Source organism: Amia ocellicauda, chromosome 1 (assembly GCF_036373705.1).
Source record: "Amia ocellicauda isolate fAmiCal2 chromosome 1, fAmiCal2.hap1, whole genome shotgun sequence".
Lineage (NCBI taxonomy): Eukaryota > Metazoa > Chordata > Actinopteri > Amiiformes > Amiidae > Amia > Amia ocellicauda.
In genome coordinates this window covers 26,199,538-26,218,001 of record NC_089850.1, presented here as the reverse complement: position 1 = coordinate 26,218,001, position 18,464 = coordinate 26,199,538, and the positions used below count along the sequence as shown (strand labels likewise).

Below are 18,464 nucleotides of genomic sequence, written 5' to 3'. Positions count from 1 at the left end.
ATCAAGGCAGCCGCGCCTGCTGGACAGGTGAGGAATTGCCTTCCTGCACAAAGCGCGCATCACCTGTGCTTTTGAGAAGAGCTGGACCTGTGAGGTGTGAGGTCTGGACATAAATTAAACACACTAACAATGACAGATGCATTGCGTGAAGACCAATTTCAATCAACCCCTTTTAGAGAAAGACGTGCAATGGTTGAATAACAGATACTTCGGTGACATCTATCGGCAAGTAACAGGAGACCATTGCCAGGTTCATATCAGGGTCATCTTTGGCCAGTATAAAAGACTTTAGGTTAATCTAATGTATGATACATTTTTATCAGATAGCTTGAAAATTAAATGTGTTTAATTGATCTCATACATTCTTGATACAAAATACTTTGATCTAATCTGATCCGTTTTTGAAAGTGTTTTAAATGTGGAGGTATAGTCTATGTTCCTGTTTCTTTTTAGGTGTTTTCTGTCTCAATGTGTGTGGTTTTTTTTTTTAATGCATTCATTTCTATAAACAGCAGACAATAAGACACATTACAAAATGCAAACACTAGTAACTGACATGTATGTGTATAAACTTAAAATAAATATATAAATAATGCATAGGCCTATATGATGGAATGAATAATTGCATGGTCTACTCCCCATGAGAATATCAGCAATATTTCTATATCTGGAAAATTATTTCCCCCTCACCTCAGGGACTCACCCCACAAAGCTATTGGGGTCTTCTGTTTTCCAATCAAACTAATTTCTGAATGGCAGAACTGTATCAATAATTGGCCTAATTAGTCCGTATTAGCATACTTTAATATTTAGCCACAGAATAAAGAGACTTATGAATCCTAAAAGCCTGTGGCTCTCTAGGACCAAAGCTATACCACTTTCATAGAACATGTGTTGACAAGATTCTGACATGGACTAGTATTTTTCTTCTCCACTAGATGGAGAACTTTGCTCACAGTGGCATAATAATCATGTAGCTGGACTTTATTTGGGGCAAAAAATATACTTCAGCAGTGATGAACATTTCTGGTCCTGTAGGGCTTAATAATAATAATAATAATAATAATAATAATAATAATAATATATATATATATATATATATATATATATATATATATATGTTTTAATTTTTCATTCATAACTGTATTTTCATTAATTAAATGTATCTATTTACTATGTGATGCCGATTGATTCTATAATCACTGGAAGAAATTTAATTCCCACAGTACTTACAATAAAGACTGATGTTAAAAGCTCATTACATAACTTTTAAAATACTGTTTATTTGGTTAGTATTTTACATTTCGTAATAAAAACAATTCAATATTTAATACTTATGATTAAAATCATTTAAAATATCAATTCTTAAAATCACTTAAAATTTTTAAAATCTTTGTGATTTTTAACAAAACTTAAACAATTAACTTGAAAATTACATAACTTTTAAGGCATAACACTAATTATATTGAATTAATTCTAATTGTAGTTCAACTTAAGCTGCTCAGTTAGCTATTCAGAAGTCCACAATGCACACCCACGGGGGAGTTAGCAGTTTATGTACCCAGACCTTGGAATACCTCATGAAAGCTTATTAGAGATTTTTCCTCTTTCAAATCTTGCTAATTGTGATACTTATAGAGCTGGTTATACAGACCCAAATTAGCACTAGTCATGGACTATTTAATGTTATTTTAGATAGAGTAGTCCTAGACAAGTGCTAATCAAGTTCTGTGAAACCAGCCAATAATGGTGTTATTTTAAAATACACAGCATGTTTTGTTTTTTTAACACCATTTTCTAAAATAAACGTCCTCTTTATTTCCTTTTTCCTTTTCCTATGGTTAGCATTTTCCATGTTATATAAAATACAAATAAATATTTGCAGGAGGCAGTGCTGGATAGCTCCTTCGAGATGGGATCTATCGTTGTAGCTGAGGTTGCTGCGGTGGTCAAGGGCCTCTGCGGCAGTAAAGTGTCAGGGGTAGATGAGATTCGTCCGGAGATGCTGAAAGCTCTGGACAGTGTTGGGGCCTCTTCAATGTTGAGCGGGTACAGTTCCTCTGGATTGGCAAACTGGGGTGGTGGTCCCCATCTTCAAGAAAGGGGACCAGAGGGTGTGTTCCAACTGCAGAGGGATGACACTCCTCAGCCTCCCTGGTAAAGCCTATGCCAGAGTGCTGGAGAGGAGACTTTGTCCATTAGTTGAACCTAACAATGTGGTTTCTGTCTGGGCCATGGAACGGACCTGCTCTTTGTCCTTTCACAGATATTTGAGGGGGCATGGGAGTATGCTAATCCAGTCTACATGTGTTTTGTGGATTGGAGAAGGCATACGACCGTGTTCCCCCTGAAGTACCTCTGGGTTTTGTTCACGAGTGATGGAAAGGGGGAGCGTCCCACTGGGCGGAGAACCTGAGGCTGACCCAGGGCATGCTGGAGGGATTATATCTCCCGACTGAACTGGGAACGCCTGGCAATCCCCCAGGAGGAGCTGGAATCTGTCGCTGGGGAAAGGGAGGTCTGGTCCACCCTGCTTAGTATGGTGCCACCACAACCCTCACCAGGACAAGCGCTGTAGAAAATGGATGGATTGCTGGATGGATGTATTAATTTTCTGTAGGCATTAGTCATGAAAAATCAGCAACCAATATATGATTTTAGTAATTCATCAATTAGGGATTTTATCAAGTAATGTAATTTATCTTGATATCTTATCTTTATCTTATCTTAAATTAGATCAATTTGTTTGTATAAAATACTTTAAATGTTTTCATTATTGATTATTTGTGAGAAAGTACCTTCATCCCTATTTGGGTACAGCTTGTGAGCATTCAACATCAATATAAAACCTCCTTGTTCTGTGAATTGATTTAGTATGGCATTCTACAGCATCATGCCACAAAACACAGAGAAAACATGAACTGTATTTATATTTTAAAATTAAACTAGGCTTGCCCCTTTAAAGAATGGGTATGAACATGGATTTTCATGTCATATACAATTTTGTAACATAGAACTTCTATTCACAGTGTATTGGTTGATATTTTCTTGTTAAGATTTTTTGACATCTACTCAGCCACAAATATCACATTCTGGATCATGATACTCCTTTATGGTGCCAGTGCTATTTTATCCGTAATTCAGATATCCAAAGAAAACAGGATGCAGACTCTTATAAATCAAAGCTTTAAAATTGTGGCTTTTATTTCATTTGCATTTTTATATATGTGTGTACTGGAGCTTAATATTTAATTTAACTTCTAAAGATTGGTCATTCATCAGTAATGTATTTTAGTTTAGTAATCATCTAGACTTTAGATATGTTCCACAGTATGACTTTGTAGTCACTGTGTCAAACCTTTCATCTTCATGTGACCATCCAAAAATAAACTATTCAAAATAAAACCACATAATTGCTGTAACCTTGTATGAGTGTTTTAGCCAGCAGTTGAGGTGAACATATGCAGAAGAAGAAAAGCTTTCTGATTGTACGGGTTGGGGGTATATTACAGGCATCAAAGTAGTGGTTACTTTTAGTAATGCTTTCAAGATCAAGCAAGCAGGCCATCTCTTTCCCAGAACCACTACCTCCATTTGCAGCCTAGGCATGTGTTTTGAAGGGCGCACACTGGTGTTACCATATACTTCCAACTATCAAAAGCAGTCTAATACAAAGTGATGGTGCACCAGCAGGTGAACCCATCATTTCCTGTCACTTTCAATGCCTGTCAGTAAAATGATGGAAAATGGCACAAAGATACTTTATACTGGTAAAACTTACAAAATATCCCCGGTAACTGTGCTGTGTTGTAACAGTGTTGATTTCATACACAGACATTTAAAAAGATGCATATAACTCAACAGGGAAATTCAGATTTTCATTAGTGTCACAAATTCTCATCCTTTATCCTCACTGTGCCAGATGCTTTAATGTGGCCTTGGTTGAGGGCTTTTGGATTAAACAGCAACTGCGCATGTAGTTTAATTAATGATGAGGCTGTCATTTAGTAAAACCCTCAGAGACAGTTTTAGTAACTGATGATGTGATTGGTATCTTCAGATTGATTAAATGAAATGGCATAACACATTTATGAGAAAAGCACACATAACTGTAAATATTGCATTATCTTATCTTTATGTTTTAATCAAAACCATTAATTTGACCACTGTACTGAAAGTACTGTACTGTACTGGAACACAAATCTCCTATTTTCTTTCCTCTATTTAAAAAAAATAAACAGGAGCATTTTATACATATATTCTGTGTTAAACATGTATACTTTTACCTAAATCCCACTTCTTGATCTTATTCATATTGATAATTTGCTTTCAAATTAGTGTTTCTGAGATATACACACACACACCTTGTGTCCACTTTATTAGGTACACCTCCCCTTTCCATGAAATAGACTGCACAGTCAGTGATAGCATCACGTGTGCATAACATGCTATTTAAAGCAGCTAGGCAGGTACCTAGGGATTCTGTGTGTGTGCAATTCAGTGGGAGAATGGGCAAGAAAAGAGATTGAAGTGACTTTGAACAGGGCATGGTAGTTGGTGCCAGATGCACCATTATTAGTATGTCAGAAACATACTTTTTGGGGTACATGACAGTGCCAGGGGTGTGTTGAGAATGGTCCACTGCCAAATAAACATCCAACCAATGATGGTCTTGTGGTTGGAAACAGCTCGTTGATAAAAGGGGCAGATGGAGGCAGACACAAGAGTAACAGTCATTAAAATGTGTATAAAAGTGTTGCTGAAAGAGGCCTATCAGAAATCATAACTCATTGTACTTTGTCACAGATAGGGTATGGCAGCTGATGACCTAACTGAGTTTCTCTCCTTTCAGGGAAAAATAAGAAATTGCGGTTGCAGTGGGCTAAGGAACCCAAACACTGGACAATGGAGGAGTGGAAAAACATCACCTGTAGTGATATCCTGCTGTTTCGCACTGATGTTAGTATTAGGGATATGGTGAAAAATGCAGGAGTCCATCTATCCATCCTGCTGGGTGTCAACAATGCAGGCTGGTGATGGCGGTGTGATGGTGTGGGGTGTGTTTTCAGTGATATGAGTGGAGCAACATTTGAGTGACAACAGGATATCTGAACATCATTACCGATCAGGTGCATCCCTTCATGGCAGTGTATCCATCTGTGAATGGCTTCTTTCAGCAGGATAATGCTTTATGCCACAAGGCTGGGATTGTCCATGTTCCAGGAACATGACATTGAATTCAGCTGACTGCAGTGGCCCCCCAGTCACCAGATCTCAATCAAGTATATATGGGATGAGATGGAATGAGCTTTTCAGAGTAAAGATTTACCACCAGCACATTTGCAACAAGCTAGGAGAAGCAATGGAGTCAGCCAGCATCCTTGTGGCTTGCTTTTGACACCATGAATGAGACACCATGAATTGATGAGTCCATGCCCCAATGAATTCAAGCTGGTCTGAGGGCAAAAGGGGGAACAACTCTATTAGGTCGGTATACCTAATAAAGTGGCCACTCAGTGTATATTTAATTGTAATTTTGAGAATTTTGTCTTCATTATCCATTACAATAATGTATTAACCTTAACTTAATTAATTCAATTAAATAAAACTTTCTAGAAGGCTGACTACAGTGCTGAGGAATAGTGCTTATCTCTATCTTTGCTGATTTCACAAGAAGTTCATTACATTCCTTTCACTTTTGTTCAGAGCTGTTTTTGTTCACAATTCAGATATTGCAATCTACATTAATTTATTAATCTATTTTTTATTATAACGTACTGTATGTACACAGAAATGTGTTTTCTAATTTTGTTCAATATACAATGTGTGTGTGTGTGTTTTAGTTTATGAAACTAACTATGCCTTGGAATCACAATCTGTATGCTTACAATATCATCTCTGACAGCATGAAGTGAGGGATTCATGTATATGACCCCAGCTAGGGAGATCAGGAAATATGTTACATGAACAGCACAAGTTATTTTTGACTTAGCATACTTCGAGTGGACAGGAGCCCAGCTATAAGCAGAAATATGATAGCCTTTGAAAAACTTGCCCTCAGTCCAGACGTACTTAACTGGGTCACCATGAGGCAATGCTCTTTCAATGTCAACACAATAATGATAATTATAAAACTACACTTAGGAACAATAATGCTTTAAGAAACAATGGTCCTTAAAAACAACAACAACAACAACAACAACAACAACAACAACAACAACAACAACAAAAAAGTTCTGAGTGGTTTAAATAAGAAACTAAATCCCAGCTACTGTACAGCAAACATGAACCTAGCTATGAACATATAGTTGTGTCTGGCATTAACACTATTCTTACCAAAAATAGCCATTAGAACCATTTGACATTCATCCTGCCTTGCAAATAATACATCTGTTAATGTGGTACATGAGAGGTTCAGGGGAATTTATTAGAACAGATTAGAATAGGTAGACTTGAACATTTTTATTTTTCCTTTTTTTCTTATGTAAATAAAAAAACATTTTTATGTAATAAGAGTTTTTTACACATTTTGATATTTTATTAGGATATTCAAAAGGGCCACCTCATTACAGTTACCTTCATGAAATAATTAGTGATCGGTTGTAAAGTTATATTATCTTATAATGTAGATGCTTTTTGTTTTGTGATACCTATGCCATGGATGGGAAGGTACTGATATTTTCTAATTACTGGATGCACCAAGACCTACTTCGGTCTCGGAGAACTAAAAGCCTTAAGAAAATTGAAATACTTGATATTAGAATATAACAAACCAATAAACCATGTAAAATTATATATATTGAAATCCCATATGTAATAAATAACATGCTATGTTAAACCCACTCTCACCAGAATACATCTTCAAAACTCCAGAATAAATGGAATTTGTCAAACACTGCATCATCAGTGGTGTTAAGATTTCTTGTTTATGGAAATAGGATTGCACTGGTAGACATACAAGCATACTGACATGCCTATAGTATTTACCAGATGAATTTTAATCTTTTACCCATTTCCAAAGTTTGTGTTTCAGTGGTCCACTTTTTCATATCTCAAAAAATACATCCTTCAATAAATAAACAAACAAATAAATACATAAAAGCAAATTCAAAAATTAGGGCATTTGAGATCTGGGAGAATTTTGTACTTATTGTTCTGGGGTGCAGAGGGGGAGTAACCTGTGGTTTTACAAAAGTTGGTATGAATACAGCTAGAAATAAGACCATTAATACTTATAGACTGATTTGACCATCATGATTTGTTTAGCTATTCAATATATGACTGCTTCTATCACCACCATTTGAAACTAAACAACACTAGTGCTCACATGCTAGATGCTGGGAATAGGGAAACCATCACCAGCCTCTTAGGGAGGGAAAGCTGCTGTTGCTGCAACAGGAAGAGGAAGGGACAGTTATTATTATTATTATTATTATTATTATTATTATTATTATTATTATTATTATTATTATTATTATTATTATTATTATTTATTATCTTGGCAGATGCCCTTATCCAGGGCGACTTACAACATAAGTGCAAACAAAGTGAAGTTCTGAAGATGTACGGGCAGGTCCCCAATTAGGAGCAATGACTATGAGTCTGTAAACCCAAGGGAGCTGCGACTGAAGAGACTGATGTCCTCGCTGTGACTATTCTGGACAATGGTTTGTGGATTGTGAATACCAAGAGCAGACTACACTTATGTTATGCAACCTGCCTACCTGTCACAAATTTGTTTTAAGGATACTGATCAACATGTGTATCTAACCACTATGAATTGTTTTATGACCAGCATCAGCTCTGAGGTTTAGTATTCAGTATGTACAAATATATTAATTAAAGTCTTTGATTAGCTTTAAGTTTTGGATTTCATTTTATATTTTGGACCCCATTCCCTGTTTATAGGTTTAATTATTGGCATCATAAATTACAAATATGGAAATCAATGCATAACAATATAATAAATGTTTGGGAAGGATTTTTTGGGAAGTCAACATTTAAAATGTGCCAAATTTTTGAAATACTTTGAGTGTATTCACTATCACAGAAAAGGAGGTTTTGCTGTTCTTTGTCTTTCCACAAGTCCCAAGAGGCTGAACCCCTGCTGCTCAAGCAGTTCAGAATCAGGTTTCTCAGAGCCCTGTTAGCACCTTCAGCAACACAGGGTAATGTCATGCTGCTAGATTACTTAGGGCAGGAGAAATGATGAGACAAAAGACTGCATGTTTTTTGTGCTTTACCAAACCATGTTCTGAGATTTACCAAGCTTCATCTTTGCCATTTAAAGACTTTTGGCTGCATCAATACATACCATTGCCTTGCTCTTCCCTTACTTGTTTTCAGATCCCATCATGCTTTTGTACTGTATGTTTCATTATTTGACATTAAGTTTTGAATGGGTCACAAGTTAACATGAATGATGGTTTTACACTTACAATTTAAAATTCAGGGGTAGATTGTGAATAACCAGATTCAGGCACATTGTGAGGCACACTCTTCTTTATCAAATGGCTTGTGTGACAATAATTTACTTCCTGACAATTAGCAGTGAGAATGTGTGTTACAACATGTCCAGGTGTTATAACATGTTCAGTAAAATTGATAAAACAGTAGAATAAATTAACAAGTTTTGCAGAACACATACATGCAACAGCTTTTAAATTAAACAGCAGGAAAAGTAAAATAGGAAATATACAAATTAAAATTTGATACCAGTTAATTAGGCTCTATTTATTTTCAGCAAATTCACATATTTTGACTTGAATCTCATCATTGAATGCATTGCCATAATTATACTGCAGTCTATTTAACTAGGTGTGCTGTTGTAAAATGTTAAAGAGCTATATTTAATTTTAATTAACTTTTTAATGGCTTCTGCTGCCAGGCTACCTTACACAACCAAGTAGACAGACAAGACAACAGGATTAATTTCTTATTCACATTTTTTCCTAAAATAATGTGTAGAAATAATGCAGGCATATTTAATTTAGTATATAAAACATTTAGCTAAGGCTACTAGGCCTGTGTGAAAGCGTTCTGATTAAAAACAGCAAGGTGCTGATATGAAAGTTTCTCTCTCCAGACACCTGGCAATGCAAATTTAGAATGTATCTCTTCAGAATCAGCCAACCCTACCCCCTCCTGTCACGTAAACCATTACTACATTGTCTGCATAGCCTATTTGAACTACATATAAGCACATAATCTCTTTATATCTCTAATGATCCTATATTTAGCCTGCTGGAAGTAGGTGAATGGCAACAATCTAATCATTGTAGTTTAAAATTGTATCAGATTAATAATGTTCTATATATAACTGACTCCTTTTGATGAACATTGATTTCTCACTACTTTTTGAGTTGTCCTGTATAGTTTTCCAGTTTCAACTAAATCTGTACTTTTTTCTGAGGATTTCCATTGTGTCCTATTACTTCTGATTACAAATGATAACAAAGGTTTCCAGACTTGATACCTATTCAGTAAATGAGTTTGGCTTTAACTCCATTGACTTGTATTTATAAAAGTCTACAATTGACTTTCTATGGACATGTGGGCGGGGCTGTGTAAAGAGCCATATAAGTAGGGATGCAGTCCTGTGTGAGCGGTTGAATGAATGGAATTGAATGCCAATTGAACTGCACTGTATGAAGGAAATTAGGAACTGCAAAAAGAGCAATACTTGGGCAAGTGGAGAAGATTAATATTGCCACAGTTACCATTTATATTTTGTAAGTCCAAGATGGAAAAATGAAAACGATTTAATTTGTGAATAATAGTTCCTCTTGTTTGTGCTGGAGTCCTCTGTCTCTTTCATCAGTCTGTCTCACTCCAGTCTTCAAATCTGATTTAATTGATCCCTATAGTCCATATTGCACATACAATGCTGCATTAATTCACTCATTTACTAATGTTCTACTACTACTTTTAATTCTTTCATACTATTCTTAGAAGGCTACTTCATTCTCAATTACAGATAACATCATGTAATCATAATTTAACAATGTATTATTATTATTATTATTGTGTAATAGTGTAGGTACAGATGAATCGGATTTTACCACAGCAGAAAACGTCTAACACATTGAAAACAGAAAATATATACCTTAACGTGTCTGAAATGATAACTGAGGTTCTTAAATAAAGTATGCATTTGACCTAATGTAGTTCACTTGTTCTTGTGAATGGTCTGTCAGAGCAGTGCCATCCACCCTTGGCACGCCCACTACTCAAACCCCCGTCTTCTCCGCGCCCTGATCCAGGAGCCCGGCACTGAAAGCGTTAAAGCCGCACGTTTGGGTTGGAGGCGCCTCCCTCTTGATGACCCAGCGCTAAGACTGAGTGCAGCTTTAAATAGCAGGTGTTTGAAAGTGTGATCATTTCCAGTCTCTGTTAGTGCAGTGCTCGCTGTGTATCATGTCAGCCACCGACACAGAAAGCAGCTCCCAGCTTCCCCCACCCCCGGGCAGGGTCTTTTTCCAAGCAGCCCCCACTGGAGGTTGTGCCGCCACTGCTCCGGACAGACGGGATGACTCGGTCCAGAAGAAACAGGGGAAAGTCACCGTGAAATATGATCGGAAGGAGCTGAGGAAAAGGCTGATCTTGGAGGAGTGGATCATTGAGCAACTCAGCGAGCTGTATGATTGCGAGGTAACCCTAGTCTTTTCCCGTTTCCTCCTGCAGTAGACAGACCGAGCTGTCACAATCGTGCTTTGTTTTAATAGCCTCTCGTTTTGCAATTAGACAACTAGGAATACATTAGAGATGTGCTGTGCAAGAATACGAGCAGTATCTGCTCATTTATAATCCATTCGTTTTGACTTAATTTCATTGCTTCTGTGAAATAATATGGAAATAACTGTAACCTTTTTTTTCCCACCCAAAATCTCATGCACTGAAATAATTGGAAATGTCTGCTGAAACTAATCACCCATGCTCCAGTCTGTCCCCTTTGTGTTATTAAAGCATCAGTTTCTGGTAGCTTGTTATCCAGGTATGTTAAAACAGCTGGCTGGTGGACACAATCTGTTGTAGTATGGCATCGTTTTGACTCTTTAAATTAGTGACGATCCTGCACCAAATAGTGCCGGTGTAGGAATTCAACACAATGCGCGTTTCTTTGTCTGTCCAACCACAACATTGCAGCATTACATTTGAGACAATATCAATGCAATGAGAGACTCCGGGGCGGTGGGTGATGGATTGAATTGAAGCCCACCCCCCGCCTCTTTAGCTAGGCAATGCTTTAATGGCAACTTTACATGGGTCAATGATCCTGCAATGACAGACGTTTCATTGAATGTTACAGTGGAATCCAGTCGTCTCAATTGTAAGACTGAGGACCACCTATTGTATTTTTTTTTCAGTGTGGGAAATGGGGGGGGTGCTCTATATATTTCATTGTATCAAGTTAAATCGGTCTGATCATGTCATCTTATCTGCTAGATGATATTTGTTCACATCTCAAAGCCACCACTGAGATTTGTCACAGTTGTGTTCTTGCTTAAGGGGGCTCTATGGCAGAGGTGGCCCATTTGCTCCCATCACAAAGACTGCTGTGTCAGGAAAAGCTCCTAGGTCTACTTGCCTTGAGCTTTACTGGTGCCAGTACTGCTGTCACTCTCTGGGATAATGACAGAATGCATGGTCTAACTTTGAGAAGAGATCTGCAGATGCCTATTGAGAGAGGAACCTTTTTTTGTCAAGGATTTTTTTTACAGTGGGATAAGTGGCATGCTTTCATTTACTAACAAAGGTTGTCTGAGTGCTTGACATATCTACTCTTCACACCTCTAACACTAAGTGAAATCAACAAGGGAGATGCTCTGCACCAGAAAGACGCTCTCAAAGGATGTCCACTGCATTTCTGTAAAGGCTTTAGATTTCATGCCGAAAATGAGCAGCTCTTGAGGACTAAGTCTCTTCCTTTCATGTTGTTGTACTTAAGAAGGAATGTATAATGCTCCTTAACAGAAAGCAGCCATTTAAAAAAAAAAAAAAAAAAAAAAAAATAATAATAATAATAAAATAAAAAAATAATGTGTAAAGGGTCAATAAAGATTTCCTTTGAGGATTTGCTACAGATCTCATCAGGTGTGGGGCAACTGTCAGAAAGTCCCCTTACTACTTAATTTTGCTTGTTAATTAACCTGCAAAGAAGATTAGTACAATGGAGCCTAATTAATTTTGACCAGTCAGATGTGAAATAGTCTAAATACACATTGCACTGAACACTACTGGATGGATATGATCATGTTCTATGTTTTCAAATATGGTTATTCTTACTGTTTGTGTATTTATCTTCTGTAACTTTTGGTTCTTAGGTCTTCACTGCAGGTGGTTCATCAAATGTCTGTGGCAGTGGACTGATGAAAAATATGTAAAGACCCTATAGTTGATTTGTTAGTGTAATTATCAAGGTTTTTATTATATGGAGGATCCTCTTTCAATGGACATTTTATAGTTCATATTTCAACAGTAATACAGCGCATACTAGATGTTGATACCAACTGCTGTTTAAAAACTATATCCTGAGGCCAGGGGTTTCGGCACAATATAGTTTGTGTTCAAAATGTAAACCTGTTCTGTTGCGTTTGGCTGTTCTGCTGGGGGCACTGCGAGAACTGTCTGTCTTCTATCCTGCAACTCTCCGGGCTGCTCTCTGAGCTCCTCGCAGCTGGGTTGAGAAGTCATGTCGTGCAAAGAGCTTCTGTTTACACATGTTTACTGCAGACAAGATTTTTTCCATCATATTTAAAGTATGGAAATAAACATTTATAGAAGTGGGTGTGTTTTCAATGACTGGTTTTTGAAGTAAAATAAACAAATCTGTGGATGCCTTGCACAAGTATCCTTTGATGTGGTTTACTTAAACAAATATAGTTGACTGACCCCAATGTCTATATATATATATATATATATATATATATATATATATATATATATATATATATATTTAATTCTATTAAAATCATACACCATGCAAGTCATTCTATTATAAAGTAAGAATTTGTTTAAACACTTTGATATTTTTTGAATGGCCTATACAATTCATTATATAAAATTGATTCATACATCTTTAAAGTAATATTGAGTCATCATTTTTTTGTTGAAAAAAGCTTGCAAATATTAATATGCCCTTTAACATTTATACAAGGCAACTTGACATTTCTAATTAGTGACTTTCTAAGTGTTAACCTTAGCAATCAATGTACAAACTGCTGATCAAATCCTGAAATTGTAGTCTTAAGGGCATTTGCAACTCTATACATGTTTTTAAAGATTCCTAAAAATAAAGGAATTGTCTGCAATTTAATAACCTTGATATTCTGTGTGTGTGTGTGTGTGTGTATGTATGGTTACACAATGCATACAACAAGAGTGCTTTTGTACATGTCGAATGTGATGTTTGTGGTGTGAGTGATGATTGCATAATGTGGAAAATACTGCCAGCCTTAAAATAGATTTTATAAATATCCAGCTTTTCCAGATAATCATACATTATATTTTAAGATTTGTTAGTTTATATATATATATATTACATAATGTTATAGCTCAAAAGGGTTACAACAGTAATTTCCAGAGTGCTACTTCAGTTCTAATTGATGATGATTTTCTGAAGTGCTTTTGACATTTTTGTTGTGATTCCCTTTGCATATAGATGCTACAGGAAAAATGATAAACCTAAGTGATCCGCCTTGTTTTCAGTCCTTTAGTTTCAGTTAGAAATGTAAGTGAGGGATTTTACAGTGTTATAGTTTAGCTGGTTACTCTTAATTGTCTACTGTCTGCAACATGTAGCCATACTGTAGATGGACAGGTTACCCATTATTGATTAAAACCACTTTCACACAATACTCTAACTGGACTAACCGTTCCCAGGTTACAACACTGGTGTGAAGCAGACTACAATCTCCCTATAAAGGGTTAGATCTACGGCCACTGAAATAAGTACACAATATGTTTGCAGTAACCTTTAGTCTGTCTTTGCCCAGGTCAGTGCTGGCTGACCCATCTTGTGAGGTGGGTTGCCCTTGACTGGGGTCAACCCAGGTCCTACTTGTGTATGTGCTTTCACACTAATGAGATTTAGACCCTCAGGTTGATTAAAAAGTGGGCCATAACCCAGATGGGTGTGCTGTGTGAAAGGGGCTTAAGAGCTGTGTTATGATTATGCAGCGGGGAACATTGTATTTGCCATAATCCTCTAGATAGAACTACTGGATGAACAAAAACCTTCCAATAAGGAAAGTTACTAACTTCCATTTCAGGAACTGAATGTAGAGTAATAAGCCTACAAGCAAATAGGTTAAAATATAACAAGATTGGATTGTAAAAAATACAAAATTAAGGTTATTTTAGAGTTCAATATAATAGTGTAAAGGAAATATCTTGTTTTGTGCACAGTCAGTACTGTTTTTTATTTTTTACTCTTTTTTTTATTTTTAATATATATTGATAACCACAGACAGAGAGGCAAGTTGACCAAGTTGATGTTATTCTTAACATGGAATAAGGGATTGTAATGAGGCTTAATAATCAATACCTCAAACTATCCTTGCTTCCTTATGGTAGATTTATTTAAAATATATTCTCTATCTTGTTTGCTATGTGTTTATCTACTTTTGTGGCATGGTTACTGATGTATGTTTTTAATCAGTGTTGGTTTCTCAATAGTGAAACAAGGACATTGTTTTCCATATATTTGTTGTTTTCCATTGTACTACAGGAAAATTGTATTTAAATTCAATTATCAATAGACCAACAACAAAATGGCTTACTGTTGATCTACAAGTCTTTTTGTAGATTGTAGATGGAGTTTTTGTCTGGCACTTCATGTTCCTTTTTATTTCCCACAGCAGGGAGTTTCCAAACTATATCCTGCAAGATCTACATGCCTTTTAGATGCTTCAATTCACACCTCCATAAAGTGATTTTTCAAGGCAGGGCAATGCCATTCAGAGGTGTCTGAAGAACATACCCATTCACACCTCTCTCTAGTGAATTTCAAAGAATGACTAACATTCAGAGATCTATAAATACCTGTGCCAGGTAAAACTTCATATTGTTCATGAGTGGAGATAATCAGAGTTTGTAAATAGTGTAAGCTGCACCATAGTAAATATTGAGTTATGCAAAAATATACTGCAAGATAAAAATGCACCATTCCTGATTGTATGTAATATGTATCTGTATCTGTATCACCAAAAGTGGAAAAACATCAAATAAGGTTGTTTTATTCTCTTTTCTTTAGTCTATTTATTGTCTTTCTATTCCTCATTTTCCATCAATCAAACAGACAAACCAAATGGTTAGGGTGTCACATTTATCTCATGTGGCGTGTGGGCTTTGTTACTAGTGAAGGGTAGTGATGAGAGTTTTAATTTTAAAAAATCCAGATTCAATTCAGTTCAGTCTAGTGAAGATTCATTAATTTTGATTCACTGAAACTGAAAAACTTAAAGCAGTCTGATTCTCTTGGTTGCAGCTATGTCAAAGCAGTTCACTTTCATTTGATTCAATTAATTTCTTAGGTTTGTTTAAACGGGGAAACCACGGCATAAAATCCTGACGTTTTTACTTCATAAGAACACCATTAAATTAGATTCTCAATTGTCAAATAGAGTATTTGTTCGTTTCTGATTTACAGTCGGCATCCAATCCAGGAATACAGTATAAAGTGAGGGCTTGGATTGAATAAGAGCTGGTTGAATTAAATGTGCATTGATCTGGGTTGTAGTAATTCAGTTTTCCAGAAACCTTATGGAAGGTTTTTACACATGGTTTGTTTATTGTGGCGTCTGTGCTGTGTACGTCTTTTTCCGTTGCTTGGTATGTATTTATTCATTCTGCAACTCTATTATACAGCTCTGGAAAAAATTAAGAGACCGGTGCAATTTTTTCTTAAATCAGCATCTCTACATGTCTGGCAGCCATTCCATTCCATTCATATTTTTATTTGGAACTGGGGAGAAATGTTGTCAGTAGTTTATAGAATAAAACAAAAATGTTCATTTTACCCCCCAAACATACTTATAAATAGTAAAACCAGAGAAACTGATGTTTGATGGACTCTCGCTTCACGACAGTCAAACCACTGATCTAGATCCACCAGTCCTTAAACACTACATTGTTTAGTTTAATGTGCATTTCCTTTTCCATGAAGCCTGCATAAAAAGGCCTGTATTTAGAATGATATGCAGCAGCAGAATACCAGATGCCCTGTCATGTTATGCATAGCTCAGCTGTCCAACTTTATGCATCTAATTAGTCGGAGCTTGATGTGTTAATTTGTTTATAACCACTTGTCCAACTACAGAATGGATTGCCTATAAAGACATCTGTAAGGATAACAAAGGTATTACAGTTCATGAAAACCGGTTCAAATAAAAGCAATCCTGTACAGATGGGTAAAGAAAGATACACTGATGCAATATGTGACACAAGATCTCAGAATAATATAAAAACTGGAAAACCAATCCAATTCAATTATGAAGTGATTGTGTGTATTTTGCAGAACATTGAAGTTCAAGCTTAGTAATGTTGGACAGGTTTGCAAAGATGAATATCTAACATACAGGTAGAAGATGCTGCAAAATCGTTCTAGTCAAGCATGCATGCTGAGCAATGTTAGTGCAGAATCGTCTGAGCTGGCTTTAAGGTCAGTCTTGATGTCCTTTTCATATGCAGAATGGGTTCCAGCAGGGAACTATATCCTACATCATCTGACTACAAGTTAAATTTATATAGCCGTTTTCAAACGGAGGCTTAAGCTGGAAAATCAAAACACTCTTCAATCCTGAGATATGGATGGAAGTGCAGCAATTACTAATGAATCAGCTATGATTCCCTGAGTGCATTTTGATTAGTTGCACATTTATTTTACACGCCATGCCACATGCTGTATTAGTACAGCTGACTTCTGAGTTTGCAGAAGGAAAAAACAAAAAATTATAAATGCATTTCCAAAAGCATTGCTACCAAGGCTGTTTCTTGGGAGTCTTCTGGAAACCTGAATTTTGCAAAGAATAAAAGGATGCAGTAGATTTAAGATTTCTCCTTCACGAGTCTTGGCTAGGCTTTGCCGAACAATGGCATTGGGCAGTGACGGATTTTCTCATTTATTTCCTCGTCTCCTCTGAGGCCAGTTTCCATTTCCATCGTTTTTTGGAAGGTGATTTTGATGAGTGCTACTAGGAAGAAATCGCAAAGACATGAGTTTTCGTTATAAAAATGTCAGGTAAGCAGGTTGCCTTAAAAGAGTGAGTATAATCCAAAAAGGTAAAATATGATCTAATATTACAATATGCAGTGAAGGGTGATTTTTATTTCCTGAAGGTGAAGACCTTGAGAAACTCTTATCTTGGAGGACTGCAGTGTTTTCTGGCTTTTGTTCCAACCAATATCCCAATATCTGATTAGCTGACAATTCTTCTCTCCAGGTTATATTCTAGACAGTACATTGTGACTCAAAACCATATTTTAAGCCATATACTGCTAAAAATCTTTATAAATCTTAGATATGTTTAACAAAAAACAGAATAGACTGAAGACCTGTGTTTAAGACCCCCTACTTTAGTAGTATTGAATTTGAAGAAGCCATATAGATCCGATATCAGAATCTATACTTCCTTAGTGTTTGTATAACATAGGCTACCTCTTCAGTTCTTTCTAAGTAGATTGACAGTCTGTTCCTTACAGATCATTGCAGAAGCAATCTGTTTATTCATTTATTTTTGTTAGAAAGGGAAGCTTAAGTACACCTTTTGTTTTTTAATGCATGCGAGATGTATAGTAAATTTGGATAAACATTTCTTTCAATGGTATGATAAAGAAGGTTATTTGTGCCCTGTACAATTGTATAATCTAATATAGATCAGATACTGGTCTGTGTGATTTGATATCATAATGGCTCTGGCACAGAACTAGGATAGAAGAAGGCTCCAATTGCTTCTCAATGTGTTTATTTTCCTTTTAATCTCATTTAATATTTGTCTACTGACCCTAAACAGGTTGTTGTTTGCTATAACAGTCTTTTGGAGCTTGTGAGTAGGATTTATTGGGAACTCAACCAATCACCTTCAATATCAACTGTAATTCACAATATTGCTGTAAAACCATTCTTAACGCAAATTAAAAGTTTTTGTAGAATTACACCGGTGAAGATTGACAAATTAGCATTTCGAATGTGAGTTTACCACAGTTAGTGGAGAGCATACATCTCTAAAATCTGTTTGGTCTAAGACTGTTGCTAAAACTGATTGGTTCTGTGTTGTAAAAGGGAGATGAGGAAATTGAACCACTGCTTATTTGGCAGGTAAAGGGAAATCTGGTATAAAGGACTTCTAAAATGTACATGGCCACATTTGGAAATGATACCTATTTATTGTATGTAGCACTGGTGCAACATACAAGGAGCAAGGAGTCTCATCTTTGCATATCACAGACCGACAGAGATTCAGTGC

The 18,464-nt window shown here is 36.2% G+C and overlaps 1 protein-coding gene across 1 annotated transcript in view; it reads left to right on the top strand.

Annotated features, from left to right (window-relative positions):
* Nucleotides 1–10,319: 10,319 nt before the first annotated feature.
* Nucleotides 10,320–18,464, top strand: part of ppp1r14c (protein phosphatase 1, regulatory (inhibitor) subunit 14C) — a 31,347-nt gene continuing 23,202 nt past the window's right edge. Inside the window, exon 1 of the mRNA XM_066699861.1 lies at nt 10,320–10,650. Within this exon, the coding sequence (XP_066555958.1) occupies nt 10,417–10,650 (234 nt within the window). The 5' untranslated portion in view covers nt 10,320–10,416. The remainder of the gene's footprint in view (nt 10,651–18,464) is intronic.